Genomic DNA, 16941 nt, shown 5'->3' on the forward strand with positions numbered 1-16941 from the left:
ATACATTTTGTTTTGTTTCTCCCAAATATTATAAGGCGGCTCAAAGAACGTGGGTTGAAAAGGCAGGGAAGGGAAACTGGTGTATTCTGATTAAAGTATCTTGGCAACAATGCTCCATCTATCTGAAGTGCCATACCAACAGGTGGATGGTGTTACCACGCATGAAGAGCCTCCTGGCACAGCCATGGCAGAGAACTGTTTGCCGAGCTGCAGAATTACGTCTAGCCTGTTAACCTGACAATTTACCCACTGATAATTTACTGAAGCTCTGTGTCGTGACCCTGCTTCGGATACACTTAACTGACAGTGAATGAGAGCCTGTCGTGAGGCAGGCAGGCTACACGTGTCTGTGTCACTTACTTTTTAACTGGGTACATTTACTTTGCGGGATAACGTTATATCCGCCTGGGGCCTCTGTAATAAATGCCCACAGATGGGGTGTCTTAAGCACCAGAAGTTAATTTTCTCAGTTATCTAGCCTGGAAAGCCAAGACCAAGTGTTAGCGGATTTAATTTCCTCTGAGGCCTCTTTCCTTGCTTTACAGATGGCTACCTTCTCGATGTGTTCTGCAGGGCCTGTCTTCTGTATAGGCATCCTGCTGTATCTTTGGACAGCTGTGTCTCTCCTTTTGATAAGGACACCGCCCTGGAAGCCCCCTTTCAACTTAGTGTCTTCTGTACAGCCCTTATCTCTAAGTGGTAGCATTCCCATGTGCTGCAGCTTAGAGTTTCAGTGTATAAATTTAGGATGACACAATTTACTGGAGGGTGTCTTTGGGTTGTTCATTTTACTGTTCTCTGGGGTCTTTTGCAACATCGAGGAGGTATTTTTAAGTGAAAATATTTTAGGAGAGGAGAAAATATAAGTAAAAACATTCTAATCATTTTGTTAAATCAGTAAGCATTGCTACTGGGAGTAATTAAATCCCTAATGTATCACTAAACTAAAGCCGAAGTCAGGAAAAGGATCTTAATTTTAATTAATTTTTTAATTACCATATAAAGAAGTGTGTTTGTTGTGCTGTGCATGTGTGCACTTGTGTGTGTGTGTGATTGCACTTTGTTCTTTTTTGTCACCCTCTTGCTGGTCTTCCTCCTCCTCCCAAATAGCTACCCTGTCCTGCTCTTAAAACATTACCTTCTCCTCTTGTTCCCTTCTCTTCTAGATCATATAATCCCCATTATACCTGTGTGCCCACACACAGAGACACAAATTACATAAATTTAAATTTAAATCCACCTCCTGTATATGCAAGAGAACATGTGGAATTAGTCTCTCTGAGTCTGTCATGTTTTAACTTGGCATAATAGTCTCCTATTCAATAGGAGAAGGGTTTATTTACTGAGCTTGTCAAATATAAGTTTATCAAATAACTGATGGCATAGTAAAGTTAAAAGAAATCAGAGGTAAGCATCCTCCCTTGAGTCCTCCTTGTTACTTATCTTCTCTAGGTCTACAAATTGTGGTATGTTTATCCTGTGCTGTGTGGCTAAAATTGGCTTATAAGTGAGTATATACCATGTGTGTTTTTCTGGGTCTGGGATACCTCACTCAGGATGATCTTTTCTAGTTCCCACCATTTGCCTGCAAATTTCATGATTTTCTTGTTTTTAATGGCTGAGTAGTATTCCATTGTGTAAATGTACCACAATTTCTGTATCCATTCTTTGGTTGAGGGACCTCTGGGTTGTTTCCAGATTTTGGCAATTACACATGAAGGGACACCACTTATATCCTATACGCACATACACACGGCATGCAGCACACACACGAACATGCATGCACACACGCAACACACCAAGATTTGAACACTGTGTGATGTGAACACAATTGATTGCCTATATAAGAGCTGTTCCCCCACTGGTGTGTCTACTTGTGATTTCTGCTCCTCGTGAAACACGCTTCAGCAAGCTTTACTGCTCCCACATTTAAATGGCCAAAAGAAATGTTTTGTGGAAAAAAAAAATTCATGACTCTGCAACAAGGCAGGGCCATGGGTTTTGAACTCTGAACCCAGTTTTTAGACTCCATTCATCTTTTGAAAGGTTGGTGCTTGATGAATACACTGAGCCTTCCATGAAGGGTATAAGGTGTGATGAGTGGGACTGAACAAGCCAAGAACAGGGACAATGGGTGCTCGGGGAGCTCTGTAAAGGAGGGTGATGCTTACCTGCTTTCTGCCAGTGGTTTTATTGGCCACGCACACTGCCACAGATCTTATTAGAGCCAATCAGGCAATTGTTCACATTTGGTTTGAAGGATGAACAGTGAAGGCATCTGCTAGATCCTTTAGTGCCTCTTCCCCTGCCCAGACAGAAATCAAGTCTTTTAGAAGTGCTCAGCACCCCTGCCCAGAGGCACTGATCTTAGTGGCCAGTGAAATGTTTTGTGCCCATAGCCCTGAAAACTCTGCCGCTTCTGTCTCCTATTGTCATCTACACACCATTTTAAGAACAAAGTCAAATCTGAACTTTGTATAGGATTTATCCATTATTCTTGCAAATTAATAGTACCTTGCATCAGGAAATGTGTGACTCTGAAATGAAATATTAATTGAGCACCAAGTTTGTGTGAGGCCCTGGAAATTAAAAGGGAGAACAGACACCACTCCTGACTATTACAGCACAATAAAGTGTCCTTTTCTCTGCATATACACAAAATACCAAACTCAAAAGCAGAATAGCAATTACATTCTCAGCGGCAGATGGTTTGCTGGTATTTGTTTAAAATATGGAATCTTGTGAGATCATGGGCTGTGATCTCATGGTCCGTGTCTGGTAATCTAGAAGCAAAGAGACCGTTGCCAATCTAATTTTTAGCTTGCCCCTTTTGGGCCATCCCACCCTTAACACCCTGACTTTTTACTCTAAATGGCTGTTTTTGATTCAAAGCTTGAGTCAGGAGGCCCCTGAATACCCAGGTACCACTCAAGGACATTTCATTACCGTGGTCAAGTGAATACAGCCTGACTTAGTGCCACAAAGGTCTCTCTCCTGCTTCTATATCTGCCCAAATACTTAAAGGCTTACAAACTATTCAAGCCTAAAAATAAATAAATAATCTTAAAATTTTTTTAAAAGTAAGATCTTATGTAGTACAGGGCCACCTGCAAGCTCTCTGTACACATGGAATGCCCGATCATTCTGCACTCCCCCACCCCACCCCCAGAGAGCCAAGATCACAGCCAAGGCCATTGGAGTGATGAGATTGCAGGCATGGCCACCATGAAGCCTACAGGCTTGTCAACTTCCTCTTTGTGGAGCTAGGGAAACCTAGAAACTGACAATTTACTCTCACAGTCATAATCTTGTTGATCACTTGCAAGCAACTGTGGATTGCAGCTTCTTGTTCCAAATCTTCTGAGTCTTCTACTTTAAAGAAATAGGGGGTCTGTGCTGTACCTCGACCCTTGGATTATTCCTGTTTCTAGAGCAAAATGGCCTAAGATTATTTGTAAAAAGTCTATAATTATGGAGGGGGGCATCTGGGCTCTCTCTAGCTTCTAGAGATAAGTTTCCAGTTCCTAGAAATGTGGCTCTCACAGCTAACTTAAAGATGAATTTTAACATGTCTCTTGGCCTTAAATGCATGGGACTTTTTTTCTATTTTTATTGTGATCCAATGCACATAAAATAAACCTAACCGTCTTCAAGTGTGCAGTCCAGTCACGGAAACCTTTTATAATGTGCGACCAGCTCCACATTCATCTCCACAGCGTCTTCCATTTCATCAGACTAAGCCCTGCCCATTTAGCTGTAACCCCCTGTTCCTACTGTCCTGGAGCTGCTGGCAATCACCATTTTTCTTTCTATCTATATAGTTATGACTGCCCTTGCTATCTGTGTTAAAACAATGTAGTATTTGCTTTGGATGGCTGACTTATCTCATGCAGACTTATCCTGTCTGCAAGGATCACCCATTATGTGGACTAGTCTTTGAGAGAAGTTCCTTCTTCTCTAAGGCTGGTGATGCTCTGCTATCTGAATATACAATATATTTCTTGCTCAGCTATCTATTGAGAAATACTTAGGTTGCTTCTCTATTTTAGCAGTTAGAAACAATGCTGATGTGAATTTGGATTGTACAATTATCTGCGAAGACCTTGTTTGTAATTTTTGTGTATAGAGCCAGGAATGAAATGGCTAGATCATATAGTAATTCTACTTTTTATTAGTTTAAAACAAAAACAAAAATAAAAAAAAAAGCTGTCCTGTTTTCATGGTACCTGCTCTCAATTCTTTTCACTGGGGCTTGCTCAATAGGTGTCCCGTCCCGTGGGACTTAGTTATTCGTGGGGGCGAAGGGGGTCAATCCTGAAAAAGATGGGGGAGAGAAAGGACACAAGCAGACGGTTGCCGGTCAAGTGTCAGCTTTATTGAACTTTGGTGTTTCTTTTAAAACATGGTTTTGGCAGGGTGGGGTAGAGGGGCGAGAAAGGGAAGTAGTAATGGAAAAATACCAAGGCCCTTGGTGGGAAGTTCCCAAGGCTAAGAAGGTGGGTTAAAGAGTTACAAGGCCCGAAGATAACATCGGTGGTCACATCAGTGGTCACGGATGTGTCCCAAAGCAAACAGTTTCGGGAACAATGGGTCATAAGAAGCTATGGCCTGCTGGCGCCCGGTGCTTATCTGGCAGGTCAGGCCCTGAGGAAGGGTCCCAGGGCTTTGTTCCCAATAAATAGGGTCCAGGTTTTCTCTCTTGAAATTAATTTTCTTTGAATAAAAAAAAAAAAAAAAAAAAAAAAAAGAAATTAATTTTCTTTTTGTTTTCTGTTTATTTGTATTTTTTGATGTAGTGGTTATCCTATTGAGTGTACATAGACGTTAACTTTTGTACTGTTCTTGGCAGGTCGTAACCTACTTGGCAGGTTGTGGCCTTCAGAGCTGCCCCATGCTTCTGGCCAAAGGATACCCTGACGTCGGCTGGAACCCCATCGAAGGGGAACGTTACCTGTCCTTCCTGAGGTTTGCCGTCTTCGTCAACAGTGAGTCCCATGTGCTCCGTGCCTCTCAGACCTAAGATGGAACAACTGTGGCTATGTACACAAAACAGGCAGGCTGTCCCTGCTTTTTCTGTCCTTTAATATAATAGATTCTAATGGTGGTTGGCAACTGGCAAAAGAACTCCCAAGAGGAAATAGGCCAGACAGGCATCAACGGGAGGATCTAGTGAAGATCCAGCAAGAAACTCGCTGCACGGGTGTGTACTCGTCCTCCATCTGTACCTCTTCTCCTACCATCTCATCCGTTTTACGGAGTTAATGAGCACGCACCTCCAGAGCTTTAGACTAGCCTCTGAGTGCGTGGGAGGGTGCAGAAGTGGGTCCAAAGCTCAAAGATTAGCGACTGGATATTAAGGGTAACTTGATCCCAGTGGGTGACAGCCGTAACAGCCTTATATATGATCACTTCAGTACAAGTCATCTTCCATCTGTAATGAACTTCAGCTCTACCAACAGGCTCTCATCAGGCTGGAATGATGACAACGTTGTATAAAACAAGGGTACTATTTTGTCGAAAAGTACATCGTCAACCAAGAGTTTGTTATACTAATTCACTTGTATTTGCACCAGAGCTTTATTTCTCTGCGTTGGCCATTGGACCCACGCTTCTCTCCTTCTCAGCCTTTCTAGGCTGTTTTCTCCTCTCAAGCCCAGTTTTGGTATATCCTCAAATACTCCTTTTTACTTGATGTCAAGGTAATCTTGACATCTCCGGAATTAACACAGAATTAGTATGTCAAGATACTAAAGGAATCTTGGAAGGAGAGAGGAGAGAGCCAGGAAGGAGAGAGCCAGGTGCAGTTACGCACCCCTGTAAGCCTAGCACTAAAGGAGGCAGAGACAAGTGGATCTCTGTGAACTCTGTTGAGTTGAGGCCAGCCTGGTCTACAAAGTCCATGATAACTACACAGAAAAACTCTGTCTTGAAAAAAAAAAAAAAAAAGGAAGAAAGGAGAGAGAAAAGAAGGAGCGAGAAAGAGAAACTGGGAAAAGAAATTGTTTAGAATTCAGGATCTGAGGCTGAAGAGACAGCTCAGGGCTTAAGGACTCCTCTGGCTACTCTTCTGGAGAAGTGGGATTTGAGTCTCAGTAGCCACAAAACAGCTCGTCTTCAGGTATCCAGTTTCCTCCTCTGGCCTCTGTGGGCACCAGCACACACGCAGTACTGAGACATACATGCAGACCAAACATCCGTGCCCATAAAATAAATAACAAATTGTTTTAAGAATTAAGGACGGGAGAGATTGCTCAGCCAGAAGAGTACATACTCTTTCTGCAAAGGACTAGAGTTCAGTCCCCACCACCCACATCAGGCAGCTAATGACCACCCATAACTCTAGATTTGACACTCTCTTCTGTCCCCATATGGCATCCACATACATGTGCTTGCATACACACACACAAACATACACACACACATAGTAAAAATAAATCTTTTAAAAATTATTTTATGTACATAGATTGCATGACAGACAAAATAGATGCAAGCAGGTTAGATTTTTTTTTTTCATCTTATCTGCCTTCACAGTCAAGATGAAGAATTTTAGAGATCATTTAGTGTAACTATCAGTCTGAAGGTATCTGTTGGTTGTGATCCTATATAGATTACATGAATTCCAACACTTACTTTTACTGATTAGGTACAACCATAATGAACTAAACTCTGAACCAGAACGTGAGATCTGTCCCTCTTACCCTCATGTTGTTTATATCTTTTTAGCATAGTCTCTTTAGTACATTTTCATAGTGCAACCATTTCTAGTAAATTGGATGTGCTTATGGGCTCTAACATTTATATATTTCTGTAAGTACTTTATTTGTTTTGGGCAAAGTACAGCATCTTCTGCTTTAAAAAGAATTTGTAGTCTTTGAAGGAAAGAATATGTACACAGAGGTCACTATTTTAAAAATAAATAAATGGGGTAAAGGCAGGGAAGGACACTCAAGAATGCCAAGAGGATAAACATGTCCCTTTGAGATGATCAGAGAAAATAATGTGAAGGAAGTTAGAGATGAACCTAAAGTTTCTAGAAACAGATGCAGGAGAGGTTATCCAGTGAGAGAGCAGCATGCCCAGGCCCTAGAGGGTATAACACAGTGCTCTTGGTAAACAGTGATCTGTTGATCCAGATGGGGGCTGTGTGAATGACAGCAGTGGATGAGGTTTGAAAGGCAAATAGATGGTTGTAATAGGGAGAACATAAATGCCAAGCTGAAATGGTTAGTATCAATCTTTTGTGTAGAGAACTGGGAAACCTTTATAACAGGAGACAGAGTGGCAAGTACCAGTGACAGGTTCTGTGCTCAGGTTGAACTGAATTATAATGGTGAAGATAGAGATAGATGAGAGTAAATACATTTTAAAGAGATTACAAAGAAAGACTTGCTGCTGACCTGCCACTGGTGATGATGATGATAATGGATGGATGGATTGATGTAAGTGTGTTAAAAAACCAAAGTACTAAGCTAAAAGTCTTAGCTGAGGGATTTGAAATTAGAAAGAGAAGAAAACAGGATAAAAGAAAATGGCTTAGTGTAGATCACAGTGACCTTATTTTAGGTCAGCTTATGCTGATTTTTGTGTTGTGTGTGCAGCTTTCAGCTCAAAACAGGAAATAGAGTGATTCCAGTTGGAATTGTTGGGAAGGTGTCTGGAATCATTGCTAAAGGTTCTGTAACACACCACACACATGTAGTGGTGCCTCTAAGTGTGGCTCTGCCAAAAAAGATGGTGTTTATTGGCATGTGATAAAGTTGGTGTAGGAATGTATAGAGAAGAAGACAGGGCTAAATAACATCTTGAAAAACAATGTATCTCTTTTAATTTCTTATTGATTAACTTAATTTTTAATTATTTACTTTTTAATTTTTGAGATGATGTGATTATATCATGTCCCCGTTAAGAGTTGTATAGAGAGGTCATGCTGATACACTCTGCAGCTTCTTAGGGTGCATTCACCTGTTAGGGTGAAGAGTACAAAATGGCACTTAGCTTTAAAGGTCATGCAAGGTATATGTGCTTAACAGTCAATTTGTGTACTTCTCTCTGTGTATTCATGGGGATAAGGAGGGTTTATTGACTTTTCCTGTGACCCACACTAAAGACCATGAGTGGTCAGGACAAAAATATTCTGAAATTTGCAACATAATTGGAAAACTCCAACAAACTCTCAAAAATATCACCAACAAGAAAGGACTGTTGTAGAGGGGCAAATGTAAACCATGTAATTATGTTCCCAGGAAAACCACCAGCTAGGATGGTAAGGAATGGTAGGAGACAAAGAATGTTGGACATTGGTTAATGGGGGTTTTATACTTAGCACCTTTCCTACCCTTTCTCACGAATTAAAAGTGATGTGTGAGCTCTTTAAAGCCATTGTCACCATACTCATTTTCTTCACAATCCCCTGGAGTCTCTATTCCTCAGAAGGGGAAGGAAGTTGGTTGGGACACCCACAAGAATTATATAAAGGGAAATGTGGCTCTATCTTGAGAACTCAAAATGAAACAACACAAAGAGGGGTTTAAAAGAGAGAATGAGTGTGTTATTTGCATGCCAGTGACTCAGACACCTGAGTTATTTGCATGCCAGTGACTCAGACAACTTACTGAAAGAAAAGTTTATTTGGGCTCATGGTTTTAGAGAATTCCATGGCTGTTTGGCCTCATCCCCCTGGGCAGAACATCGGGATGGCAAGCACCTGTGAGAGAAGAGCCTCTTCGTCTCTTAGGGAAAAGATACAGAGAGAGAAATCAAGAAGGAAGCAAGAACAAGATTTCCCCACCTCAATGACCTGCTGTCCTCACCCAGACTTTACCTTCTAAAGTTCTAAAACCTCCCCAAATAGCTCTCCCACCAGGTACCTGTGCTTTCACACATGATCTCATAGGACACTTCACATATTTAAAAACCAGGATAAAAAATACTTGACTCTGCTGATTCCACCCTAAGTGCACTGTGCAGCAGTTGTCCTTCAAGGACACTGTTGTATTCACTGGCGGTGCTCAGTGTCTTGGCAATGAACCCACATGTCCAGAATCTGTCATGTGTGTGTCATTTCAATGATAAAAATAGTGAATGAAGATTGATATCTAAAGAAACCCATGAATTTAAACTAAAATAGGTTTTAAAGTCATATCTAAAAAATCTCTGCTTCATCAACAATCTTCATACAAAATATCATATGTCTGGCACTCATCACAAATTAACTTTTATATTGAGTAGATGCTATGTATTCTGTCAAAATGTACCTCAATGCTGACTCTAGATTTCCATCTCATTTTATTTACAGCTTTTAAAAATATGTGGACCTAAACTATAAATAATATATAACATTTTAGCATGATTAAAACCTAAGTAGACTTCCACTGTGCCAGTCCACTCTACAGAACTTTATTTCTTCCCTTAACTTTCAAATTCACACATATGCTGATGATCTCCTTTATCTTGCTTTGTCTTCTTCCCTAAGTCCCAAGCTTACACCTTCCCACTTTGTATTTCTAGATGTCTAAGAGGCATCTTAAATGCCGTATATCTAAAGTTTGTATCTATAACTATAACCCCGAACCTACTTTTCCCCAAAAGAATTCTCCATCTTCTTAACTTCAATCATGTGTTTTTCAGAGACACACATCAAACCTCAGACAGCTGCCTCATTAGGTAGCCCCTCATTCATATCACCTGTCTATCTCTGAATTCTGTTGGTTTCATGTCTAAATGTTTCTGGAGTCCACTTGCATCTCTTCTCTCTACAGGCCACATCCTATTCCAGGCTGTTTCCTTCTCTCACCCAGATTACTTCATTGGTATCAAACCCAAATTCTAGGGCTCTGCTGTGCTGGATAGCTTTATGTCAACTTGACACAAGCTGAAGTTATATAAAAGTAGGGCCCAGTCCACTCTGGTTTGTGCTATCCCTGAGTTGGTGGTCCTAGAGGGAATGGGGGGGAACAGGGCAAAAGCAAGCAGATCTCTATGAGTTCAAGACCAGCCGGTCTACAGAGCTAGTTCTAGGATAACTAGGACTGCACAAAGAAACCCTAACTTGGAAAAAGACAAAAACTCTTTGTAGGCAAGGATATAGCTCAGGGTAAAACACTTGCCTAATGTGTACAATCCCTGGTTTTGATTCTCAGCACTGAAAAATAAATAAACAACAGCTTTTTGATTGCTTGTTATGTGTCAAACATCAGCAAACCCTGAGCACATAGGATTAGGTAATTCAGATATAGTATTCTGTCCTTACAAAATGTGCAGGTTAGTGAGAAAAGCAGACACAAGGAAGGATTCAGAGTGTTTGAGAAGACCAGATTTCTGGGGCTCTCGTGCTTTAAGCTACTTCTAAAAGCTTCCATGGAATTCCCTAAGTCAGGAGTTTATGACAAGAGAATGGAAAGAAAAAAAACATCTCAGGCAAACAAACTTCAGAGCAGAACTGTAGTTAGAACACAGGGAGTGAGAAAGTGTGTCAGGTTAAAGATGAAATCAGTGAGAGTCTATTAAATGTCTCTGAGGTCTGACACCTTTACCAGTGTAAAATGGAGAGGATTGTTCATCTTTTCATCCAACTGCTCAGCCATGTTGGAAAGGAAGGCACACCATTACCAATGCAGGATTGAAAGCCTTTGAAGGAAGGTACTATGGACCCCCATACTGTTGCTAATCTCATTTCTTTTTGTTTGTTTGTTTGTTTGTTTTCAAATCCCTTTATTCAGGAAAAATAAAACCATTGTTTTTCAAACCCACGCAGGAGGGGTTCCAGGTATGGGAAACTATCTGGACATACACTCCCAGTCTAAGTGGTTTTGTCAGCAATAACAAAAATGGGGTAATGTTCCAAGAAATAACGGTAATGGCATGGCCCTTTAAAACCTCAAATCTGATGGGTGTAAGGTGAAATCTTAGGGTAGTTTTGATTTGCATTTTTCTGATGGCTAATGAGGTTGAGCATTTCTTTAAATGTTTCTCTGCCATTCGATATTCCTCTGCAGAGAATTCTCTGTTTAGCTCTGTACCCCATTTTTTAATTGGATTACTTGATTTTTTGCTGTTTAACTTCTTTAGTTCTTTATATATACTGGATATTAGCCCTCTGTCAGATATAGGATTGGTGAAGATCTTTTCCCAATCTGTAGGCTGTTGTTTTGTTTTGAGGACAGTATCCTTTGCTTTACAGAAGCTTTTCAGTTTCATGAAGTCCCATTTATTGATTGTTGCTCTTAGAGCCTATGCTGTTGGTGTTCTGTTCAGGAAGTTGTCTCCTGTGCCAATGAATTCAAGGGTATTCGCCACTTTTTCTTCTAAGCAGTTTAGTGTATCTAGGTATTTTTTTAACTTTTTTATTTTTTATTAATTACACTTTATTCATTTTGTATCCCCCATAAGCCCCTCCCTCTTCCCCTCCCGATCCCACCCTCCCTCCCCTTTCTGCATGCATGCCCCTCCCCAAGTCCACTGATAGGGGAGGTTCTCCTCTCCTTTCTGATCTTAGTCTGTCAGTTATCATCAAAAGTGGCTGCATTGTCCTCTACTGTGGCCTGGTAAGGCTGCTCCCCACTCAGGGGGAGGTGATCAAAGAGCAGGCCAATCAGATTATGTCAGAGGCAGTCCCTCCCTCTTCCCATTACTATGTAACCCACTTGGACACTGACCTGCCATGGGCTACATCTGTGAAGGGGTTCTAGGTTATCTCCACGAATAGTCCTTGGTTGGGGTATGAGTCTCTGGGAAGTTCCCTGTGTTCAAATTTTCTTGTTCTGTTGCTCTGCTTGTGGAGTTCGCTCTTAGGCAAAGGCGGTTCACCTCAAAATGTTCTTTCTCCCTTGACAAATACCCTGAAGGTCAGCATTTGGCTTCACCAGAGTAGACTTGGTTGGCAGTCCCGCTCACTGAGCTACAGACAATCAGAAAGAGGGCTCTCACTCTCCTGCCTCTGCTACTCCATGAAGCCTTTTCAGAATCTTCACCTTCATCCCTGTCTAGCCAGCCACAGTGGTGGGATTCTGGTTTCTTCCTCTTACAGAGTACATTTGCATCACCCACATAGGTCCAGATTAAAATAGTCAGGGAATGGCTTCCTGGGTCAGTTCTCAGAGTCAACCTAATTAGCCAAGTTCTGAAGATGTGAGATTTGGATTAAAAGGGGCTAATTGGGCAAATGATCTCAGATATAATCTCAATATGCAACTCTGATTTCTCAGATTCTGCTTCTGGTACTTCTGTACCCCATAAACTCTATGGTGCTAATTGCTGTGCTGAATTGAGCAGGCTGATTTAAAAATGTGCTGGCCCGCAAGCATCTCCAGTGAAAGCTAAAAGCATCAAAGTGTGATCTTCCAGTCAGTCTCCTTAATAAGGTTGGGTGTTTTGTTTTTTTTTTTCCTCCAATTTTGACTCAGCATTTCATGAGTCAGGCTTCATGTAATGCAAAATTTAAAAAAAAAAAAAAAAGTGGGTATAGCTCAGGGATCACATTCTGAAATGTATGTTTTACCCCCTAAGAATTACAGGCTAAAAATATTTGAAAGTAGTGACATATAATACATCTATGTCAAAAATTATCTGTTTTTAATATATCATTCCTTCTGGTACTTGTACTAAAAATATCTCCTGTGAGTAAACTGTATCTGGATAAATCAAGAATATCAGGTAGAAGTAGCATCCTCTTCTCCTTAAGATATATTTATATTTAGTATTTGAGAAGTTCATAGATGCATGCAATGTGCTTTGATCAACTCACTCCCCAACTCTCTCCCCTTCAAATTCTACTCATATCCCTACCACCACTTTTCCCTACTTATCCCAAGTATTCTTTTTTTTTTTAACCCTTGGAACCTAATTAGTGCTGCCAGTGTGTGCATGGACTATGCTTTTTGGATGCTGTGTATGGGGTGAGAGTTGATTAGAAGTTGTTTGTTTTGAGAAAGGATCCCACTCTGCATTTCAGGCTGGCCTTGAAAATACCATTCTTCCGACTCTTCCTTCCGGTCCTAGGATTGTGGACATATGCTTCTATGCCTAGCTCCTAGATGGCAAATGTCTTCACAAATTCTCTGAACTCTCCATGAAGAGATGGGCTATATGACAGTTAGTGAACAATGATGAGCTGATTAAATTCGGTTTACTGAAAAACTTCTAGATGGAGTAAACATAATTCTTAGCATCCTTATAATCCCACAAGAGCCCCATTCTTATACCCTAATTGTAGCACTTTTAAAGTGGCACTAGAGATGAATCCCAGGACTGTGAACAAGATAGGCAAGTACCCTACCCCTGAGCTATGTGCCTAGCCTTAATTATTTCAAATAAAAAAAAATTGATTCATAGAACAAAAATTTAAACTGTCCCAGATAGTATTTTAAATACATCTGTAAATTATCCTCTATTCCTCCCTCCAGAACTTGAAGCCTAATCCTTCTTCCTTTAAGTATGAGCTAGGTTTAATGAAGCACTTCTAATGAGTAAAATACTACAAAAATACTACCGCGTATAACCAGAGCTACAAGCACTGCAGCTTCTGCCCTGTTCTCTTCATCTGTGGAAAGCCAGTGGCCTCGTCTTGAGGACACACAAGCAGCCCTGAAAGAGGTTAACATGGTAAGAAATGGAGGCATGGCTCTACCATCCAACAAGCAACTGAGGCATCATGCTAACAACCATATAGTGAACCCAGAAGCTGATCCCCATCTGCAGACAAATCGCCAGAAGACTGCAGCACAAACCAACCCTGGGACTTTAAGTTCAAGTGCATCCCATGCCAGAACCATCTAACTTAATCTTTCCCAAAGTCCAGACCTATGGAAACTGTAACATGGATAGTTATTGTGTTGACTGTGGTGATGTGAGGAATATTTTCAGAGGGGTTAATAGCTCCATAGCCATCCAAATGCACACTCATACAGTTCACCACCCAAAAGATACTTAAGGCTTCATGTAATGCAAAATTACAAAAAAAAAGTGGGTATAGCTCAGGGATCACATTCTCAAGCACAAATTAGGATTTCACCCCAAAAAGAAGTATGTCCTATGTGTTGTTTGAACAAGCTGTAACACTGCTTTGGAATGTAAGCCCTGGCCCTGAGACTCAACTGTTCTGCCTTCCTAAATGTTCCTTTTCCTTTGTCACTGTCCAGCTCATCCTCTGTCTCCTCCAAAGAGAAATGCAAAGAGTTCTCTGCCCTGTCCCTTTCCTCAGAGCTATTATTAGAAAACTGTATCCAGCAGATTCTTCTCCATCTTGATCAATGGCTTCAGAGAGCACGAAGTCTGCCCTATAAATCCAGGTGTTTCTGTGATATGTATTGGACTCCTTGAGAGTCACTGAGTGAAGAGCTATGGTATCGTTTCCCCAAACCAGCTGAGGCATGCTAGCTTGAGCTATCTTCTTCCCATTCAAGGAAGGAAGCCAAGTGTTAACTCCTCAGGCACTTATCAAGCTATGAAGGTCTTTTGTCCTCAAGTCACTTGTAAATGAACTTGTAGTAATAGATTGAGTGGTATACATGCCCCCTGAGGGCCTTGATATGGTAGGGTCATCTCAGAGGTAAAAACCCTGAGCTGAAAACAAAATTCTATTCCATAGTGGTCAATTCTGTAATGAATAGATCTGGCCTCAATTATCGGAGGTCACCTTTCTTTCATCAATAGTTTCTCATCATATTAACAGGTGACAAAGCAAATGAAACACTGTTCTCCCGGCTCATCAGCTACAAATAACTTCCAGGTTGTCCTTTCCAGCAGGAAGGACACCAGGCCTCTCTCTTCCTCAGGTGAAAGTGTGGAGGAAAATGCCAGTGTGGTGGTCAAGCTGCTCATCAGACGTCCGGAGTGCTTTGGCCCAGCTCTGAGGGGTGAAGGAGGAAATGGACTGCTGGCAGCTATGCAGGGTGCCATTAAGATCTCAGAGAACCCTGCCCTCGACCTCCCCTCCCAGGGTTACAAGACAGAACTGTAAGTGAACTATCCAGTGCGTGTGCAGGGTTGGGCTGCCAGATACTGTGAATTGCAAGGGTGGGATCGATAACTTTGCCTGGTAGAAAGAGCACAGGTGTTTTATTGTGGTTAAGACACTTAAAATCACTTTGTCAGGCCCATTATTGTTTTGACTTGCCCAGAGAGCCCAGGGATCAGTACTAGCTGCTTCCATTTCTTTAGACCACTCAGCACAGCTGGCAAACCACTGAGGCGGCAAAGCCTTCTGGTTTCCACAGCACCTGCCTACTGTAGCAGTGCCTCGGAGGATTCCTCGGAAAAGTGTCTGGATTCCTTGCAGATGATTGTGGCATTTAAAGGTTCAGAGTTTAGCTGGTACAGCATCTGATTGCCTTGTTACTTCCCTCCTACTCTGTCCAGTAGTCACTTGCCTTTATTTATCCAGAGACTGTGTGTAACCCAGCAGAGCTGACTCTCCAGACAGTTGGCTTTTTTCCCATTTTGTTATCAGGTCAGGTAGATGACTTGGTAGACCAGAGAGAATTCAAAGTATATCTGTCTCAACTTTCTTGTGTAACATGAGATAATACTAAGACCTGAAGAAACAGAGCTTGTTAACCTCATAGCCAGGATGTTAACATAGCCCTTCTGACTCCTTGTCCGACTGGCTTTCCATGTACTTTGAAGGAAGAAGATAGAATGAAGAGTGGATACTATCTAAACTCATGGTTCAAAGCTCATGGGATCCTAGAGCTATTGTAAAAAAATTATTTGGGTCTTTTGAGCTTAATGAGTAAAATCACCTTGTCAGCTCCTGATTGGTTAAAATTGTGAGGGAAAGTTTGCTCAACCGGAACGGAGTGTTTTTATTAAGCAGTGTCTGCCTAAGAGCAGGACAGTCTCTCACCTTCCCCATGTTGATTCTTTCTCTGCAGCACAGAGGATGATGAAGAGGAGGAAGAGATTGTGCACATGGGCAATGCAATTATGTCCTTTTATTCAGCTCTTATAGATCTACTGGGCCGCTGTGCTCCCGAGATGCATGTGAGTGACAATGATTACTGACAGCAGCTTTGAAGAGCCCAAGTGGCGAACACCAGAGAAGCTGTGAATGGAGTTTCTTCATCTGTGTCTGGCATTAACTGATAAGCTTCTTTCTGGGTTCCCTTTTAGCTAACACCAGGATAGTTTCTTCAATGGACTACTTTTTAAGAAAGGAAACATGTGTGTCTGTGTTCTCTTTGGTACTACCTCGGTATAACCTCTATATTTTTGTTTCAAACGCCTTCCAAAATGAGGCTTCCATGTGCCTCAGCTTAGCCAAAATGGAACTACCCTGATTTTTGGCCATGCCAGTGTAAATGGCCTCATGAGTGCCATAGGGACACTCTGTGTGGGAAATCCTGTCTCGGTGACCATAGCTTTGGGCTCTTGGAAAACAAGAGTTTTGCAGGCACACACACACACACAAAGACGGTCCTATCTGATGTGATGTCTTCTTAGACTTAAAGTTTTGACCTCAAAAGTGTTCATTCCCTTTCCTTCACCCCTGCTGGTGGGATATTTGGTGTTCTTTCATATAAAGCCTCAAACTGGAACTGAGAGGAAATAGTCGCTCTTCTTATCTTGGTGTTGGATGCTGATCAGAATTACTAGGATTCCAGTTCTCTCTGTGGTGAACCACATCAGCCTGAGTTCACACTTCAGTTCCTTTAAGGAAAGAAAGGAAAGCAGAAGGAAGCCAGGGAAACAGCGGGGGTACTACAGCTTAGGAGAAGTGTCAGGCCCCCTTTGTTCATACTCTAGTTCCCTTGATCACTTTGTATCATTTCTGGAAGCAAGTTTACATAGCTGGCATGTTCTCAACAAAGACAGCATGTGAAAGCCAATCCACCAGAGCCTGCTGAAGGAAGAAATAAATACCTTCCCTTCTGCCTACCATCTCCCTGCTGTAATGTATCACACACACACACACACACACACACACACACACACACACACACACAC

The 16941-nt window shown here is 41.6% G+C and overlaps 1 protein-coding gene across 1 annotated transcript in view; it reads left to right on the forward strand.

Annotated features, from left to right (window-relative positions):
- The window catches only part of Ryr3 (ryanodine receptor 3), a 530745-nt gene that overhangs the window by 385160 nt on the left and 128644 nt on the right, over nucleotides 1–16941 (forward strand). The window contains exons 43-45 of the mRNA XM_055599056.1: nucleotides 4850–4985; nucleotides 14772–14952; nucleotides 15870–15978. Of these exons, the coding sequence (XP_055455031.1) occupies nucleotides 4850–4985; nucleotides 14772–14952; nucleotides 15870–15978 (426 nt within the window). The remainder of the gene's footprint in view (nucleotides 1–4849; nucleotides 4986–14771; nucleotides 14953–15869; nucleotides 15979–16941) is intronic.

This window comes from Psammomys obesus, unplaced genomic scaffold (assembly GCF_907164565.1).
Source record: "Psammomys obesus unplaced genomic scaffold, mPsaObe1.curated_primary_1811, whole genome shotgun sequence".
In the NCBI taxonomy this organism is placed as follows: Eukaryota; Metazoa; Chordata; class Mammalia; order Rodentia; family Muridae; genus Psammomys; species Psammomys obesus.